At 57.2% G+C, this 17,919-nt stretch overlaps 2 protein-coding genes across 8 annotated transcripts; one reads left to right on the forward strand and one right to left on the reverse strand.

Moving 5' to 3' along the window:
• Positions 1–302: 302 nt before the first annotated feature.
• On the reverse strand, positions 303–16,787 carry GPR137 (G protein-coupled receptor 137). 6 transcript variants are annotated; one of them, XM_002821577.6, is made up of 8 exons: positions 16,460–16,787; positions 2,919–3,290; positions 2,786–2,835; positions 1,854–2,079; positions 1,585–1,734; positions 1,331–1,459; positions 1,077–1,195; positions 303–660 (listed from the first exon to the last, which is right to left on the reverse strand). In XM_002821577.6, exons 1-8 carry the CDS (start codon positions 16,460–16,462, stop codon positions 438–440), a joined length of 1,272 nt encoding a protein of 423 aa, XP_002821623.3. In that variant the 5' UTR covers positions 16,463–16,787; the 3' UTR covers positions 303–437. The 6 variants fall into 6 exon arrangements, with proteins under 6 accessions (XP_002821623.3, XP_002821621.3, XP_024111003.1 ...); XM_002821575.6 differs by having other exon boundaries at positions 303–766; XM_024255235.2 differs by lacking the exon at positions 16,460–16,787 and adding an exon at positions 4,421–4,602.
• BAD (BCL2 associated agonist of cell death) lies at positions 4,423–17,286 on the forward strand. 2 transcript variants are annotated; one of them, XM_054525726.2, is made up of 4 exons: positions 4,423–4,932; positions 5,425–5,619; positions 15,546–15,736; positions 16,784–17,286. In XM_054525726.2, exons 1-4 carry the CDS (start codon positions 4,869–4,871, stop codon positions 16,910–16,912), a joined length of 579 nt encoding a protein of 192 aa, XP_054381701.1. In that variant the 5' UTR covers positions 4,423–4,868; the 3' UTR covers positions 16,913–17,286. The 2 variants fall into 2 exon arrangements, with proteins under 2 accessions (XP_054381701.1, XP_024111006.1); XM_024255238.3 differs by lacking the exon at positions 4,423–4,932 and adding an exon at positions 5,040–5,170.
• The last annotated feature ends 633 nt before the right edge of the window (positions 17,287–17,919 follow it).

Consider the following 17,919-nt stretch of genomic DNA (forward strand, 5'->3'; position numbering starts at 1 on the left):
AGAAGGCTTCCTAAAGGAGGTGACAGTTGACGCAGGTCTTGAGGAAAGAGTAGCAACTGTTCAAGTGGAGAGGGATCTGGAGTTAGTGGGGGCAATTCTGGGCCAGGAGAGCTTTGAGAACAAAGGCCTGTGTGGTCTCCTTCCCTTGCAAACTGCAGGCCCCTCCTCTCCCAGTCCACCAGCCTTGATGGGGTAAGTCACCCCTGCCCAGCCTAGCAGCCCACTTCAAGGGCCAGTGACTGTTCAGCCTTAGGCTAAACAGGCAAAAGTGATAGGAACACAAGGCAGATGACAGACAGGTGTACAACTGTGGGGCGCAGACACTGTTTATTGAGTGGCAGGCACAGGAGAGGTAGCTGGCTCCAGTGTGGAAGCAGAGGTGGCAGGTCATGCCAGGGCGCTGTGGGCATCTGGCAGCCAGGGCCACGCCCCCCATCCTAGGGGGACAGCACAAGCTCACTATGACAGGAGCAGCAAGGAGCCGGCCAGAGGAGGGGGCAGCCACGACCCCCAGGATCCTGGGCAAGAAGCGGCAGACAAACTTGGCACAGGGGCCTAGGGTGAGGGGGACTGGGGCCTGGGTATTCTGTGGGGGAGGGAGGGGGATCACGTCTGTGGGGTGGAGTAGAGACTGTGGTGGTGGCCGCCTGGTCCTGGCACCTGGGAGAAGAGCAGAGGAGTGGTCTTCGTCTGGCTGCCCCCACACCAGCCCGGCTCACGCCCGATGGCACCATACCAGCTCCCAGAGCCTAGACTGCCCGACATACTGCAGCAGAGAAACAGGGTCAGTCTCAGGACAGTGACCAGGGCCACAGTCACAAGAGCTGCAGGAGGAAGACAGGCTTAGAACAGAACCCCTGTGACCTAGACCTTCGGGGCCCAGGGCAAAGTACATCTCTGGGCAAGGGGTGGAGGCTTTAGCAACAGGAACCCAGGGGACCTCACCTGGTACAGATGGGGAAGCAAAGGCCATGGCAGGGATGGAAGGCAAGACCCGGCTATCTCGGTCCCCCATAGCTTGATGGAGCCGGCAGGGGGGTGGGGCAGGGGTACTGAGGCAGTGCCACGGCTCCTACCTGGTGCTCTCACCCCGGCTGTGCTCCCAGGAGCAGCCCTCATCTTCACAGTGCCCAGCCCGGTCAAAGAAGTAGGACCGAGAGGCAAAGACCTGCCCATTGAGGATGTGGCTGGTGCTCTAGGGGAGGAAGCCATCATCGATAGTTACTCCTGTCCCGCACTGGCCTCCCAGGCCCATCCCCAGACCCCAACCCAGGATTCCCAGCATCCGCCCCTCTCCACTGGCCCCACGGAGGAGGGAGCAGACCCTTACCAGGTCCTGTGGGGGCCGGTGCACCCGGAAGAAGCCCACCAGCAGGGTGGTGGGCAGCAGCTCCCACACAAAGAGGATGAGGCCAAATACCAGGTAGCCTTTGTTCCCCAGGTCATTCACCAGGTCCGCCTGTGGGAAGGCAGGGGCTGGTGCCAGTCTGCAGTCATGCCAAAGGGGTAGTGGGACACGGCCCAGGCCAGCTGGGGCCAAGGTGCCACAGCTACTAAGGAGGTGGCAGACATGCGTATGCCCACCTGGTCAGACACATTGTACCAGTCGTAATCGAAGGTGTCCAGCCGGCTCTGGGGGGCCAAGGCCAGTGCTGTCAGGTTGTAGCAGGCCCGGCTGGCATAGAGCAGGACCATGGCGCCACCCATCGCGGCCGCCTGGCACACACTGGTCCCCTGGCACAGGTAACAACAGAGGACCCTCAGGGAGAGAAGGCTCCCAGCTTCCTCTACACCCTGAGAACCGCTGCCGAGAGACCCCAAAAGACACCTGGGCATCAGTGCTGCGGCCCTACCTTGGCCTCCAGGTAGATGCTAGTGGAGGGTGCCCGCCTGGCGACGAGGCAGAGGCAGGCAGCAAGAGACAGCGCACAGATGACGAACAGGGAGTCGCTCACCAGGACGCGGACAAGCAGCAGGGCCCAGGGCTGTGCCCGGCGCCGATGGGAGAGCACAGCACACAGCACGTTCACCAGCAGAAAGAGCAGCGAGGCCCCCACAAAGGCCCCTCGGACAGCGAGCCTGCAGCCACAGCACAGTCAGCGCGGGCCCTCAACAGCCCTGGCACTCACCACATGCCCCACCTCCTGCAGGAAACCCCCGATGTCGACAAAACTCAGGGCATCCAGTCTGAGCCCTGTTCCTCCACTCTTACAGATGGAGAAACTGAGGCCCAAAAAGGTCAGAAGGTGACTGACAGCCATGGTACCTCGGAAGGTGCACCAACTGGAGTCAGAAGTCTCCGTCTGAGCCCCAGCTCTGCGACCTTGATCCTGCTGTCTTACCTGGCTGGGCCTCAGTTTCTTCATCTCTCAAGGGAGGATAGTAGCCTCTCAGGGAAATTGTACAAATAAAAGATGGCTGGGAAAGCTCTTTATAAACCGTAAGACACTGTACAAATGACAAGGGCATTGTGGCCCCAGGTCACCCAGGAGTGCATATGGCTTTGGTGCTTCCATGGGCTGGAGCCTCCAGCTCGCCCTCCATGGTGGATGACACTGGGGCCCTCTCCCTCACACTACCACAACCATTCCTATTCTTGTGTCTTGCAGATCTGCAACGCCTCTGCTGAGCCATCTGTGCCAGGTGCTTTAACTTTTCCAAGATCTTCCACAGACATTCCCTGGGTTGCCTTTGTCTCAGCCCTGAGAGGTGGGAAGGGATCTACATGGGACTGTCCCCTGCCCCTGACCTGGAGGCTGAGCCCACCAGTGTCCCGAGTACTTACAAGCCTCGGCTCATCTCCGGCCGACGCTTCACCTTGGCCTTGAACACCACCTAGGAGCAGAGACGCCCTTCACTCCTGTGGGTCCTTGAGGCTTACCACCTCCCGCCCCCCACCCGGGACCACTATTGGTTACCTGGGCAAAGTAGAGGTTCATAAGCGTCAAGGTGAAGAACTGCAGGCAGACGGGGCAGCAGTAGAGAAGCCAGAAGGGCAAGGGCCCCAGGCGGTTGGCGCGGGGAGTATCTCGGAAGTAGAAGGAGAAGAGGGTGGTACGCAAGGCGGCCCAGAGCAGACACAGGGCCAGGAACACCGTCTGATAGCTGAGACGCTTGTGCCCATACAGAAGCACCAGCCAGAGCTGGGCATAGACGGAGAAGAAGAGCAGGGCATACAGGGTGGTGTAGGCAGCCGTCAGCCCCAGGGTCACAGCAGGTGGCAGCGCAGGCACCAGCCCGGCAGCAGGCACCAGGCCAGACAGGTTACTCTCCATGTCAGGGAGGGAGGCCTGAATCCCGGAGACAGACAAGGAGGGGCTGTCGGCGGGGCCAGGGAAATAAATACGGAGGGGTGGGAATTGCAGGGTGCAGAGAGGGAGATGGGGCGCTCAGGAGGAAAGAAGTCGTGGCTGACAGGCCCCTCCTCCTCAACAGAGAGACCCTTGCCCTTGGAGAACACAGGCAGCCTGGGCCCCAGGCCCCTCACTCAGGGGCATGGAAGGGCAGTCTCTTTTCTCCAGGGCAGACCGGGTAGGGGTTGGGGGTGTCTCCTCCCTGGGCCTACCCCAGAGCCAGGGATGGGGGGATGCAGAGGCCCAAGGAGAGGAGTCCCTGGCCTCGGTCGTTCATGTCGTCCTGGGTGGAGGGGGAGAGCCGGCCGATGCCCGTCGGGTTAGGGCAGCGGCCGCTGCAGGGGGCGCCCAATGCCCCGCTCTCCCCCTCCCCAAGCTGGGGGAGGCTCTCTCTCCTCCAATAATGCGGATGGGGAGGGCCTCTGCCTCCTGTCCTCGTAATTCTCAAAAGCTGCCCCCGCCCCACCCTCCCCCACCGCGTCCACTCTCCAGCCTCAAGGGGAGGGAGGAGGCGGATGCCAGGTCCTCAGGCCGCTGATGGGAGAGCCGGCTCAGGTCGTGGGGACCCGGGGCTCCGGCTCTCCGGCTCCCGCTGCTCCGCCCCCCTCTCCCTCCTGCGCCTGCGCGGGCGCCGTTCGCTACGCAAATTGCGCAGGGGTTCGGCTGGCTCCGCAGTCCGGCGCCGCACCCGGCGTGAAACCATACGAGAATTGGCGCGAGCTGCGCCGCTGGCGGGCGCCCGGGGTTACGGGAGGCGGCAGGAGGGCGGCCGAGTTGCGGGGGCCGTGCCGCATCCAGGCGGTCCCCGGGTGGGCCGTGCCCCGGGCCGCCCGCCTTTACTTGTATGGGGGGCCGCCAGTTCCCACGCTCCTCTCTCCTATACCCAAATCGGGGTCGTGCCGCCCGGCTGGGGGCGGCAACGGATTCCTGTCCCTCGGTCTCTGAAGAAAACTTCCGCCCATAGCCAAGATGGCCCCCGGGCCCCGCCCCCGGGCCTGAACCCGCGGAGCCCCGAATCCCCCGCGCGGGTCCGCCCCCCGCCCCGGCGCGCCCGCGGCCCTGCTCACCTGGCCGGCCGCCTGCCAGGCGTGAGGCCCCCACGGGCCCTACGGTCCACCCTCACCGGGTCCCCGGCTCTCCTCCCGCGCCCGGGCAGCCATCCCAGCCAGGGAGGAGGTTCCTTTCCTTATCTCCAGTGCCCCCGAGATGGCGCGGGAGGTGTCCCCCGAGGCGGGCGGCGCGAAGCTTCCGCGCCTGGGAGGAGGAGCGGGGAGCGGGACTTTCCGACCGGGCACCCAGTCCAGAAGGAGCGGTAACAATAGCAACAATAATCACATCCGACGGCTGAGCTTCAGTTGTGGCTGTGCCAAGCGCCTTCGCCCGCAGTAATCACTCCCTTCACAAAGTTTTCACTGGCTCCCGGGGGAGCTGTCACTATCCCCACTTCACTGGGGGGAAACTAAGGCCCAGAGGGGCTGAAGGACTTGTTGGCAGAAGTGGGTCTCCAGGTTCCAAATGGGGACCCCAGAGAATCCCTCTCCTGCTCCCACACACGCCCAAGATGTGAGGCAGCGAGGATGTGAGGACCGGGGCCGAAGGAGGGAGAAAAAAGGCTGCGGGCGAGGAGCCTTGGGTCGGGCGGCGGGGCGGGGCCGGGCCGGGTTGACCCCGCCTCTGGACCTACCCGAGTGACGTTCCGAGAGGTGATTGGGCCAGATCGCTGACAGTTCCCGTTGCCCAAGCAACTAGGGCTCGGAGCCCGGGGTGCTGGAGGGAGGCGGCAGGCCCGGGTCAGGGGCCTCGAGATCGGGCTTGGGGTGAGACCTGTGCGCCGTCACCACGGGCGGGGCGGGGCCTGGGTCCACCGGGGTTCTGAGGGGAGACTGAGGTCCTGAGCCGACAGCCTCAGCTCCCTGCCAGGCCAGACCCGGCAGACAGATGAGGGCCCAGGAGGCCTGGCGGGCCTGGGGGAGTTAGGGTGGGAGAGGGAGCCAGGGGCACCTGCCTCTGCCTTCCAGGGCCACCGTTGGCCCCAGCTGTGCCTTGACTACCTAACATCTTGTCCTCACAGCCCAGAGCATGTTCCAGATCCCAGAGTTTGAGCCGAGTGAGCAGGAAGACTCCAGCTCTGCAGAGAGGGGCCTGGGCCCCAGCCCCGCAGGGGACAGGCCCTCAGGCTCCAGCAAGCATCATCGCCAGGCCCCAGGCCTCCTGCGGGACGCCAGTCACCAGCAGGAGCAGCCAACCAGCAGCAGCCATCATGGAGGTAAGTACCCCACCACCTCCACCTGCCGGGACACCTCACCCCCAGTCCACTGGCTCCCTGCATCCCAGTTGCATCCACAGGCACTGAATGCTTTGGGTCGGTCCCCAACCTCTCAGAGCCCCAGTTTCCTCTTTTGTAAAACAGCAATTAATAACCACCATTGTAGGACTGTTGAGTTAATTAGCAGGAACATATAGGATGCACTTGATTACAGAGCTGGTGCATATTAAAGCTAAAAAATGGTAGCTGCCGGGCGTGGTGGCTCACACCTGTGATCCCAGCACTTTGGGAGGCCAAGGCAGGAGGATCGCTTGAGCCCAGAAGTTCAAGGCCAGCCTGGGTGACTTAGGGAGACTCCAGCTCTTAAAATACATATGTGTATATGTATGTATATATATGGCAGCTATTAGTGTGGGGCTAGGATAGAAATCAGTGACAGGCAGGCAGTGATCCGAAAAGGAAAAGGGACCTGCCTAAGGCCACACCTGCCTGGTGTTTCTTTCCTTAGAAGGTGGGGGCTGGAAGACTCCTTGGTGCCCTGCCCCAGGCTACATGCTTTCCCTGGGATTGGGCCTTCCAGCTCCCAGATGTATTCTTTCTTGCCCTGTGGCTCGTACCCACAGCAGGGCTGTCCTGGCACAGTGGCCAGGGGCAGCTGACCTCAAGGGGTAGACAGTCCTCCCAGACAGCAGGGCTGTGTGGGGTGAGAAGCACAAGCTCCAAGATGGAAGGACGGACACTGGGGTTCAGTGTCCATTTCGCAGTAGGCTCTACCACCCCTGTGCCCAGCACTGGCTTTGGCACCTAGAACAACAATAGATATCTTCTGAACACAAAAACCAGGTCAAGCCGGGTGGGGTGGCACATGTCTGTAGTCCCAGCAACTCAGGAGGCTGGCTTGAGCCCAGGAATTCAAGACCAGCCTGGGCAACATAGCCAGACCCCATCTCTAAAAATAGAAAACTAGGTCATGTCACTCTGGCACTGAAGCTTAAACGACCTCCTCCCCATTTTCAGGATTAAGAAGGCTTAAGAGGCCTCCTTCCCCTCGCTCTCTTATGCATAAACACACACACTCGATTCTCTCAGATTGGACCCCATAGCTTGCTTTCTTTTTTTCTGTTCGTTTTGTTTTGTTTTGAGACAGGATCTCGCTCTGTCACCCAGGAGGGAGTACAGAGGTGCGATCTCAGCTCACTACAGCCTGGAACTTCTGGGCTTAAGCGATCCTCCCACGTAACTGGGAATACAGGTGTGTGGACCACACCCAGTTAATTTATTTTTTACTTTTTCTTTTTTTTTTTTTTTTCTGAGACGGAGTCTCACTCTGCTGCCCAGGCTGGAGTGCAGTGGTGCAATCTCGGCTCACTGCAACCTCCGCCTCCTGGGTTCAAGCAGTTCTCCTGCCTCAGCCTCCTGAGTAGCTGGGACTACAGGCGCACGTACGTCACCATGCCCGGCTCATTTCTTCTATTTTTATTAGAGATGGGGTTTCACCGTGTTAGCCAGGGTGGTCTCGATCTCCTGACCTTGTGATCCGCCCGCCTCGGCTTCCCAAAGTGCTGGGATTACAGGCGTGAGCCACCGCGCCTGGCCAAATTATTATTAATTTTAGAGACAAGGTCTTGCTATGTTGGCCAGGCTGGTCTTGAGCTCCTGGCCTCAAGTGATCCTCCCACCTCGGCCTCACAAAGTGCTGGGATTACAGGCATGAGCCACAGTGCCCAGCCAACACCAAGGAATCTGGCCTGAGCACCCGGTAGGATGAAGTTGCTTTTAATGGAGAAGAAACACTGAAGGGTGAGGGAGGATCTGGAGGCTACCCTAGAGGGTGGGATAGAGGGGGATTTTTTTTTTTTTTTTTTTTTTTGAGATGGAGTCTTACTCTGTCACCCAGGCTGGAGTGCAGTGGCACGATCTCGGCTCACTGCAACTTCCACCTCCTGGGTTCACGCCATTCTCCTGCCTCAGCCTCCCCAGTAGCTGGGATTACAGGCATGCGCCATGCCCAGCTAATTTTTGTGTTTTTAGTAGAGACGGGGTTTCACCATGTTGGCCAGGCTGGTCTCGAACTCCTGACCTCGTGATCCACCCGCCTCAGCCTCCCAAAGTGCTGGGATTACAGGCATGAGCCACCGCACCTGGCCGCTAGAGGTGGCTTTTAAGCATCTGGTGGGATTTTTAGCAGGGTGCTAGTGGGAGCTGGCAGGGACTTGGAGTCTGAACCAGAGTTGTGCTTGTCTCAGTCCAGTTAGGGGTAGGGGCTTCAGGTGTGTGCAAAGGAAGGAAGGGTAGGTGTGGGGTCCAAGCTGGCTGAGCTTCAGGAAAGGGAGCAAGCCCTGGGAAGCCGCAGCATCCTTGGAGTTGGGGTCCCAGGGGCATGATCCACACAGGTCGGGTCAGCTGGTGGGAAGCTTGGGATGGAGTTATTTGATGGTGACAAGGCCTAGGTTATGTCCCTGGGAATGAGTCTGAGGGGAGAGTGGGACAAGATCATGGTAGAAGGCGTAGCAAGGTACAGAAAGGAGACAGGGTGCTGGTGGAGTGGCAGAGGACAGGAGTAACATTCTGCACAGGCCAGGGACGACACCTCCCCCCAGCCCCAGCTGCAGACCCGTAGGAAAGAGGGCTACGGGAGAAGACAGCTGCCAGGTGAGGACAGAGCTGGATTTCTTAACCTTTTGATTTAGTTTTCAGTGTCTCCAAAAGCAAGTGATTTTCCAGAAAAGATCAGCAAGTGCCAGTGCCCTGCCAGAGCCACGGGGCCTCTGCCCCCTCTACCTGCGCAGAGCAACTCACACTTGGTTCAGTCACTCCTCATAGTCCCTGCCACCAGGCCCCCCTGCTGGACAGCTGAGGTGTCCCCAGAGCAGGGACTGCAGCCACCTTGTACTGTGACAGCACACACAGCCCAGTGTCTGAAACAGGTGTGGACAGTGGAGAGGCAGAAAGAAGCAGCCCAGTGCTAGCCCCTGGGCCAGACTGCAGGGTTCAAACGTGGCTCTACCCTTCCTAGCAGGTTGAGCTTGAGCAGGTTAATTAACTCCATCTGCGTGAGTTTCCTCACCTGTAAACGGGAATAGAACTAGTCCCACCTCGCAGGGCTGTAGCGAAGACCTGATGAGTGAATATAGGAAAAGTGCTTGGAAACAGTGCCTGGTGCAGAGGAGGGGCTAAGTGTTTGCTGCTCTTATTATTAGAACTGCCATTGTTATTACTTTATGTATGTATATTTTTATTATATATATATTTATATATAAATATATATATAAAAAATTTTTTTTTCCGAGATGGAGTCTCGCTCTGTCGCCCAGGCTGGAGTGCAGTGGTGGAATCTCGCCTCGCAGCAACCTCTACCTCCTGCGTTCAAGTGATTTGCTTGCCTTTATATATATTCTTGGCTTTATATATTTATAAAGCCTCAAATTGCTGGGCTCCAGCCATCCTCCCACCTCAGCTTCCTAAGTAGCTGGGACTACAGGTGCACGCCACCATGCCTGGCTAATTTTTTTATTTTAATTTTTGTAGAGACAAGGGTCTTTCTATGTTGCTCAGGCTGGTCTCGAACTCCTGGCCTCAAGTAGTCCTTTTGCCTCGGCCTCCCAAAGTGTTGGGATTACAGGCATGAGCCATCACACTGGGCCTACATTTTTAAATTGTGGACAAAAATCCAAAGAACTATATTTTGTAACATGTGAACATTCTATGAAATTCAAATTTCAAGGTCCCTAAAGAAAGTGTTAGTGGAACACAGCAAGGTGCAGTGTATTCATTTACACATTTATTATGGTTTCCTTTCAGCTCTGGCCGCAAAGGTGAGTGGTTGTCACAGAGACCACGTGGCCCACTGAACCCCCTTTATAGAAAACATTTTCAGCCAACTTGGGAAAAGGGAAAAGAAAGTGAACATTTGCCAACCAGCCTTTCACGCCTGTAATCCCAGCACTCTGGGAGGCCAAGGCAGGAGGATCACTTGAGCTCAGGAGTTCGAGACCAGCCTGGGCAAGATGGCAAGACCCTTCTCTAAAAATTTTTTAAATTAAAAAATTAGCCGGGCATGGTGGTGCCTGTAGTCCAAGCTACTCAGGAGGCTGAGGTGGGAAGATCAATTGCGCCTAGGATTTTGAGGCTGCAGTAAGCTGAGATCGTGCCACCGCACTCCAGACTGGGTGACAGAGAGAGACCCTGTCGCTGTTTTTTAAAAACAAAAAGGAAACATTTGCCAACTTTAGAGTACTTTCTGATTTTATGAGCTCTGAGCAAGGTGGGGGGTATTCTCTGCAGGCCTGAAGGGGCTTCTGTACCGGAAGGCTATAGTCAAGGCTGAGGCCTGCAGGTGCTGGAGGCTGACAGGCTGCGAGTGTCTGCCCAGGGTGGGGTGGCAGCACTGGCCACTGTGACGTCAGCCTCCCCCGGCAGCAGATTGTGTGTGGTCGGCATGTGGTAGGGGCAGGATCCAAACCCAGCCCTGCCTGATGGCAGAGCTTCACTGCTCCACACGGTCTGGAACACCACTGTTTTAATTAAGTGTGCAATTCAGCATGCAAGTGTCTTGTAATTAAGTGTGCCTCTGTTTCCTCATCTATACAACAGGGAGAACTTGGTATTCTCCTTCTTGGGAATCTGAGGACTCTGAAAATCCCAGTGCAGGGATGCTCGTGGAAGCATCAGCAGGGATGTCCGCCCCAGCCGCTGACTCAGAAGCCCAACACGCAGAGAATGTAAAGCTGGAGGTGCCGTGCTGGGGCCTGGGGTACTTCTAGCCACAGCCACCACCCTCTGCTTCCACACCCAGCTCCGGGCCAGGCTCTAGGCGGATGGCAAGAGTGGGCAGGCCTGGGCACCCACCCACGTTCACACCCAAGGAGGAGCCACACTCCTTTCCTTCCCCAGAGAAGGGAGAGGCTGGCCCAGGCCCTGCCTAGCCCTCTCCTTCCCCCAGGGAATTCACAAACACTCCCCCGGGGTTTTTCCCCGTAAATAGGACACTTTTTAAAAATTCAATTTAGGGCCGGGCACGGTGGCTCACGCCTGTAATCCCAGCACTTTGGGGGGCCGAGGCGCGTGGATTGCCTGAGGTCAGGAGTTCAAGACCAGCCCGACCAACATGGTGAAACCCCGTCTCTACTAAAAATACAAAAATTAGCCAGGCATGGTGGCGGGCACCTGTAATCCCAGCTACTCGGGAGGCTGAGGCAGGAGAATCATTTGAACCCAGTGAGCAGAGGTTGCAGTGAGCCAAGATCGCATCACTGCACTCCAGCCTGGGTGACAAAGCAAGACTCCCTCTAAAAAAAAAAAAAAATACATATATATACACACACACACACACACACACAAATATATATATATACACACACATATATATATACACACACATATATATATGTATATTTGTATTTACATATATATAATTCAATTTACACAAATGGGTATCATCTTGATAACAACTAGCTTGGCATTGCTAAATCCACGAATTTGGTGAAAAACTCCCACCCCATAGGACAGGCTCCTGGCAGAACTGGTGCTAGCAGAAGGCTCAAAGGGGCCTTCCCCAGCCTAGGCCTCCAAGGCAGCCCAAGGTACAGCTGGAAGGAGCCTGGGGCATGACAGCTAAGCACACAGCCCCTGAAGCCACATTGGTTGGGTTGGGATCCCAGCTCTGCTACCTACTAGCTCTGTGACCTTGGGCAAGTTACTTATGCTCTCTGCCTTAGTTTCTTCCTCTGTAAAATGGCAACCATGAGGAACCTCCCTGATAGGGTGTGGCAAGGATCAAATGAATGAATACACAGGGAGGGCTTCCGACCATCCACCATACCTGGCCAGTGTCTTCTGCTTGTTCTGATCTCTGGGCAAGGGGCAGTGCCCAGGCCAAGTGCCTGGGTGCAAGTCACTCACCTTCCACCTGTGGGGCCTTGTGTCTGGCAAGCGCAGTGGTCCTGTGGCCCCACTCAGAGCTAGTGGAGGAGAACAGCTGCCGTTTCCTGCGTATTTAGGTGGCTAAGCAGGCTGTCCCAGCCACACGGCCTCAGGCAAGTTCCTAACCTCTGCCTCTGCTTCCTCATCTGTACAACAGGGAGAGCTGGGTACTCGCCTGGCTGAGACTCTCAGAGGCCTCAGGCTATGAGGGGCAGGTAGGGGGCTTTCCTGCTCTTATTTGTTGTCATGGCGATCCTGGCAGATGGGGAACTGCCATTTCACAGAAGACACTGGGGCCCCAAAGGGTTGGAGAATGGGCCAAGGTCAGAGCAGGAATGTGACCAGGGCCTGGCCCACCTAGCTGACCCCTGCTCCACAGCCACCGCCCCACAGAATTGGAAATTACTCTGCAGACAGGCCTGTTCCATCAGTGCCCCTTCTGTTCTGGCTCTCCTGCCCCTATCCGAAATCCTTCAGCCTCCCAAAGTGCTGGGATTACAGGCATGAGCCGCCACGCCCGGCTCTCATCTGTAATCTTTACTCCTGACCTAGTATGCCTCTCCCCACTGCCGCCTCACTCCTCCAGGGTCTTGAGGTATCCCCACCTGACCTAGGGGCCGGTCTGGGCTTTGGTGATGCTCAGAATGCCCAGGCACTCTGATCACAGCCTATCTTACCCTAGGCCTTTCCGGATTCCATCCTCTCACTCCCTTACTTGTTTTTTTTTTTTTTTTTTTTTTTTTGAGACAAAGTCTCACTCTGTCTCCCAGACTGCCAGACTGGAGTGCAATGGTGAGATCTCAGCTCACTGCAACCTCCACCTCCCAGGTTCAAGTGATTCTTGTGCCTCAACCTCCCTAGTAGCTGGGATTATAGGCCCACGCCACCATGCCTGACTAATTTCTTTTTTTTTGAGACAGAGTCTCGCTCTGCCACCCAGGCTGGAGTGCAGTGGTGCAATCTTGGCTCACTGCAACCTCTGCCTCCCGGGTTCAAGTGATTCTCCCACCTCAGCCTCCTGAGTAGCTGGGATTACAGGCTTTTGCCACCACACCCGGCTAATTTTTGTATTTTTAGTAGAGACAGGGTTTCACCATGTGGGTCAGGCTGGTCTTGAACTCCTGACCTCGTGATCCACCTGCCTTGGGCTCCCAAAGTGCTGGGATTACAGGCGTGAGCTACCACACCTGGCCTTTTTTTGTATTTTTAGTAGAGATGGGTTTTTGCCATGTTGGGTCAGGCTGGTCTCGAACTCCTGGCCTCAAGTGATCCACCTACCTCGGCCTCCCAAAGTGTTGGGATTACTGGCGTGAGCCACTGCGCCTACTTGCTTTTTTTTTTTTTTCTCGAGCTGGAGTCTCGCTCTGTCACCCAGGCTGGAGTGCAGTGGCGAGATCTCAGCTCACTGCAAGCTCTGCCTCCCGGATTCACGCCATTCTCCTGCCTCAGCCTCCCGAGTAGCTGGAACTAAGGTGCCCGCCACCATACCCGGCTAATTTTTTGTATTTTTAGTACAGATGGGGTTTCACCGTTCTCCTGCCTCAGCCTCCCGAGTAGCTGGAACTAAGGTGCCCACCACCATACCCGGCTAATTTTTTGTATTTTTAGTACAGATGGGGTTTCACCGTGTTAGTCAGGATGGTCTCGATCTCCTGACCTCATGATGCGCCCGCCTCAGCCTTCCAAAGTGCTGGGATTAAAGGTGTGAGCCACCGCACCCGGCCGCCTACTTGCTTTCTTAGTCATGTGTCTCATTTATGTATCCTAGCTGGGACCCCTGGAGGCCCTGCACTGGCCCACAGGCCCTTGCTCAGGTCCTCTGAGGGGAGAAGAGACATTCTGATGGTTATCCCCCGCCTTCAGTTCCTGGCCTGTAATTTACCTCCTCCAAAGAGCCTCCCTGAGACATACCTTGCCATAAACACCAAGCATGTTCCCTACCTGCCTCTCTTTTTTTTTTTTGAGATGGGTGCAGTGGCGTGATCTTGGCTCACTGTAACCTCTACTGCCCAGGTTCAAGCGATTCTCCTGCTTCAGCCTCCCAAGTAGCTGGGATTACAGGCGCCTGCCACCGCGCCTGGCTAATTTTTTTGTATTTTTAGTAGAGACAGGGTTTTACCATCTTGGTCAGTCTGGTCTTGAACTCCTGACCTCGTGATCCCCCCAACCTCGGCCTCCCAAAGTGCTGGGATTACAGGCGTGAGCCACTGCGCCCATCCCCCCACCTGCTTCTCACTCTGTCATTGCACTCTGAGTGTTTGCTCAGGGGAGTGGTTCTAAGTCTTTATTGGTCTGGGTAGAGGAGTGGAGTTGGCAGGAGTTGGGAGATGGCACAGAGCACAGTTCAAACAGACCATAGTAGGCGGGCCTCTGAATAATAACCCATAGTGCACTTGCAGCCTACAAAGCACTTTCTTTTTTTATTTTGTTATTATTATTATTTGAGACAGAGTCTCGCTCTGCCACCCAGGCTGGAGTGCAGTGGCACAGTCTCGGCTCACTGCAACCTCCACCCCCTGGGTTAAAGCAATTCTCCTGCTTCAGCCTCCTGAGTAGCTGGGACTACAGGCGTGAACCACCACACCTAATTTTTGTATTTTTAGTAGAGATGGGGTTTCACCAGAGTTTGAGGCCAGGCTGGTCTCGAACTCCTGACCTCAGGTGATCCACCTGCCTTGGCCTCCCAAAGTCCTGGGATTACTGGCGTGAGCCACTGCGTCTGGCCTTCTTTTATTTTTTTTTTAAGTTAATAGAGATGGGGTTTTGCAATATTGCCTAGGCTGGTCTCAAACTCCTGAACTCAAGCAATCGGCCTGCCTCAGCCTCCCAAAGTGCTGGGATTACAGGCATGAGGAATCAAGCCCAGCCACAAAGCACTTTCACATTTTTTAATTTTATGTGACCTTCACACAGCCACTGGGAGTCAGGGCTAGGATTATCCCCTCATAAAGGTGAGAACGCAGGCTCAGAGAGTCAAAGGCTGGCTAGACAAGGGGAGAGACACAGAGCTCCGCTGATAATCACTGGACTCTGGTTCCACCAAACTTTTGGAACCTTCCAGCCTCAGGCCTCCACAGCTTCACAGAAACTGGGCAAGTCTTAACTCTCTAAGCTTCTGTCTTCTAACCTAAGCATGTTTAGTACTCACCTCCCAGGGTGGTTAGGAGGATAATAAGGGATGTCTTGGCCTACACATAAGTGTACCAACAATGGTACCTAAAAACGTCAACAGTTCCAGACACTGTCTCCAGAGAAGGCTCTGTGGGGGATGCAGACATGTAGCGGACAGGTTCTTGTTCTCCAGGGGCTCTGCAGGTCCCTTGCAGAGGAGGGGTTCAATCCTGCCGGCCGTGGCAGGACACTTTCCTATCCAAGGGATTGGCTTCCTCCGATGTAGAATAGACATTATGAAATAGCTACCAACCCAGGGTTGCCAGGAGGCCCCATGAAGGTCTTGCACTAATAATACTTCTTGTTTTTTTTTTTTTTCTTTTGAGAAAAAAAGCCTGTCGCCCAGGCTGGAGTGCAGTGGCGTGATCTCGGCTCACTGCAACCTCTTCCTCCTGGGTTCAAACGATTCTCCTGCCTCAGCCTCCCGAGTAACTGGGACTACAGGCACGTGCCACTATGCCCAGCTAATTTTTGTGTTTTGAGTAGAGACGGGGTTTCGCCATGTTGGCCAGGAAGGTCTCGATCTCCTGACCTCATGATGTAACTAGTATTTCTTATGCCCTTATTTTGTGCTGGGCACAGGGCCTCATCCATTACTGGCGTTCGGTAAGGATTCGTGGGATTAATGAGAAGTTAACCTGAATCTTCACCAAAGGCCCCTAAGCTTCCCCTCGATTCACATACAAGGGACTGGGGCTCTGAGAGGTGGTCTGTGATGCGCCCCTGGAAGACCCACGAGTGGGCCTGCAGAGCTGATGGGGAGGGTTCAGGCAGGGCCAGGGGCTTAGAGGAGCTGAGATTAACGTCGCCCCCTACCCACTGACCCTCTGTAGGCGCTGGGGCTGTGGAGATCCGGAGTCGCCACAGCTCCTACCCCGCGGGGACGGAGGACGACGAAGGGATGGGGGAGGAGCCCAGCCCCTTTCGGGGCCGTTCGCGCTCGGCGCCCCCCAATCTCTGGGCAGCACAGCGCTATGGCCGCGAGCTCCGGAGGATGAGTGACGAGTTTGTGGACTCCTTTAAGGTGAGCGCCGGTCCCCAGCGTGCCAGGACCTGCTGTCCCAGGCCGCCCCCCCGCCGGTCTGTCCCTGCCTTGTCCCAAGGCACGCCCGGATCTGGAGTCCCACGACCCCTCCCCAACGCCGTCCTGTTCCTTCCTAGTTCCAGAGCATTCTGGGATTTGTAGTCACAAGACCTTCCCCACCACCCCACTCCCCAGCTCTTCCCCCGCCTGGTGGGTGGGGGTGTGTGTGTGTGTGTGTGTGTGTGTGTGTGTGGTGTGTGTGGTGTGTGTGTGTGTGTGTGTGTGTGTGTCAGTCACTGGGCATGCTGGGATCTGTAGTCTAGATCCCACTCCAGGCCAAAGCTCCTGCGTGTGTGTGTGTGTGTGTGTGTGTGTGTGTGTGTGTGAGAGTCACAGGGCATGCTGGGATCTGTAGTCTAGATCCCACTCCAGGCCAAAGCTCCTGCGTGTGTGTGTGTGTGTGTGTGTGTGTGTGTGTGTGTCAGTCACAGGGCATGCTGGGATCTGTAGTCTAGATCCCACTCCAGGCCAAAGCTCCTGGGTTCCCCGAATTCTTGGAAGACCAGGCATGCTGGTATTTGTGCTCTTTGCTGGCACCTGTGCACTCTGTCGCCCAGGCTGGAGTGCAGTGGTGCGATCACGGCTCACTGCAGCCTGGAAATCCTGGCCTCAAAAGATCCTCCCGCTTCAACCTCCCAAAGTGCTGGGATTACAGGCGCTCACCATCGCTCCCGGCCCTTTGATTCTCGAATTGCCGTCTCATCTTCTGGGTGCTAGGTCTCCAGCTCTGGCCTTTCCATTTAGGGCCCTAGGCATCCTCTCTTCCCGTCCCCGGCACGGAGTTCCTGGGATCTAACCAGTTCCTATTCCTGGGGGCCCATGCGTCCTCCCGAGCGTCCCTGACCGCCCGGCGTGGAGCCTCCTGGGAGTTGTGGCCTTCATTATCTTCCCCCCGATCTCACTTAGAGGAAGGCTTACGGAAGTGGAGAGCCTGGCTCGAGCTGCCTTGGTAATCTAACTCATGTAATCCTTTTCTCCCCCCACCAGAAGGGACTTCCTCGCCCGAAGAGCGCGGGCACAGCAACGCAGATGCGGCAAAGCTCCAGCTGGACGCGAGTCTTCCAATCCTGGTGGGATCGGAACTTGGGCAGGGGAAGCTCCGCCCCCTCCCAGTGAGCTTCGCTCCACATCCCGAAAGTCCCGTTCCCACTGCCCTGGGCGGCCATCTTGAATATGGGCGGAAGTGCTTCCCACAGGCCTATGCAAAAAGAGGATCCTTGCTGTCTCCTTCGGAGGGAGGGCTGACCCAGATTCCCTTCCGGTGCGTGTGAAGCCACGGAAGGCTTGGTCCCATCGGAAGCTTTGGGTTTTCCGCTCATAGCCGCCGGAAGTGGCTCCGTGGCCCCGCCTTGCGGCTCCGGGCTGCCCCAGGCGTCTGCGCTAAGTGGCGAGCCAGGTTTAACCGTTGCGTCACCGAGACCCGAGTCCCCGCGATGCCCCGGGGGCCGCGCTCACTACCAAATGTTAATAAAGCCCGCGTCTGTGCCGCCGAGGCTTTTCTGTGCGTCGACTGGGGCCCCGGCAGGCCGGGGTAGTGCTCTCACGGACACTTTCAAAAGAGGCTGCTGTCTTACGAGGGAAACTTAGGCTCTGCCTGACATCCAGAGACAGAGACGGAAGGGGTCGCGGCGGGTCGCGGGCCAGGGCTGCGCGGCCCAGGTCCAAGTCCCCAGCACGCGCATTGGGACCGCAGCGCTGCCGGCCGCCCGATCCTGCGCTCTGCAAACCGTGCCGCGGCCCCCCAGGGAGAGGTCACTCGCTCTTATTTGGGTCGGCCCTTTCCAGCAGCTACTGTGTGGCCGGCGCGGGGCCAGCGCCGCCCGGGGACCTGGCGGACCGCGCCAAGGCGGGAGGGAGCGGCGGAGCCAGGCTGGCAGCCGCGCGGTCGCTGGAAACTCAGGCTTCACGCGGGGACCCGGACAGAGCGGGGGCTCCGTTCCAGAAAGATTTATTGGCGCCCCCTATAACCCGGGCCGGTGCTTGGTGCTGGGCAGAGATGCATTGCGCCACGGCCCTGCTCGCGGAAGCTCCCGAGGGCCCGGAGTCGGCAGGGCAGTCAGAGAGAGGGCTTCAGGGAGGAGGCAGCTAGAGCTGCGACCTGAAGGTGAGGTGAGGGTCATCCC

Source organism: Pongo abelii, chromosome 9, assembly GCF_028885655.2.
Source record: "Pongo abelii isolate AG06213 chromosome 9, NHGRI_mPonAbe1-v2.0_pri, whole genome shotgun sequence".
In the NCBI taxonomy this organism is placed as follows: Eukaryota; Metazoa; Chordata; class Mammalia; order Primates; family Hominidae; genus Pongo; species Pongo abelii.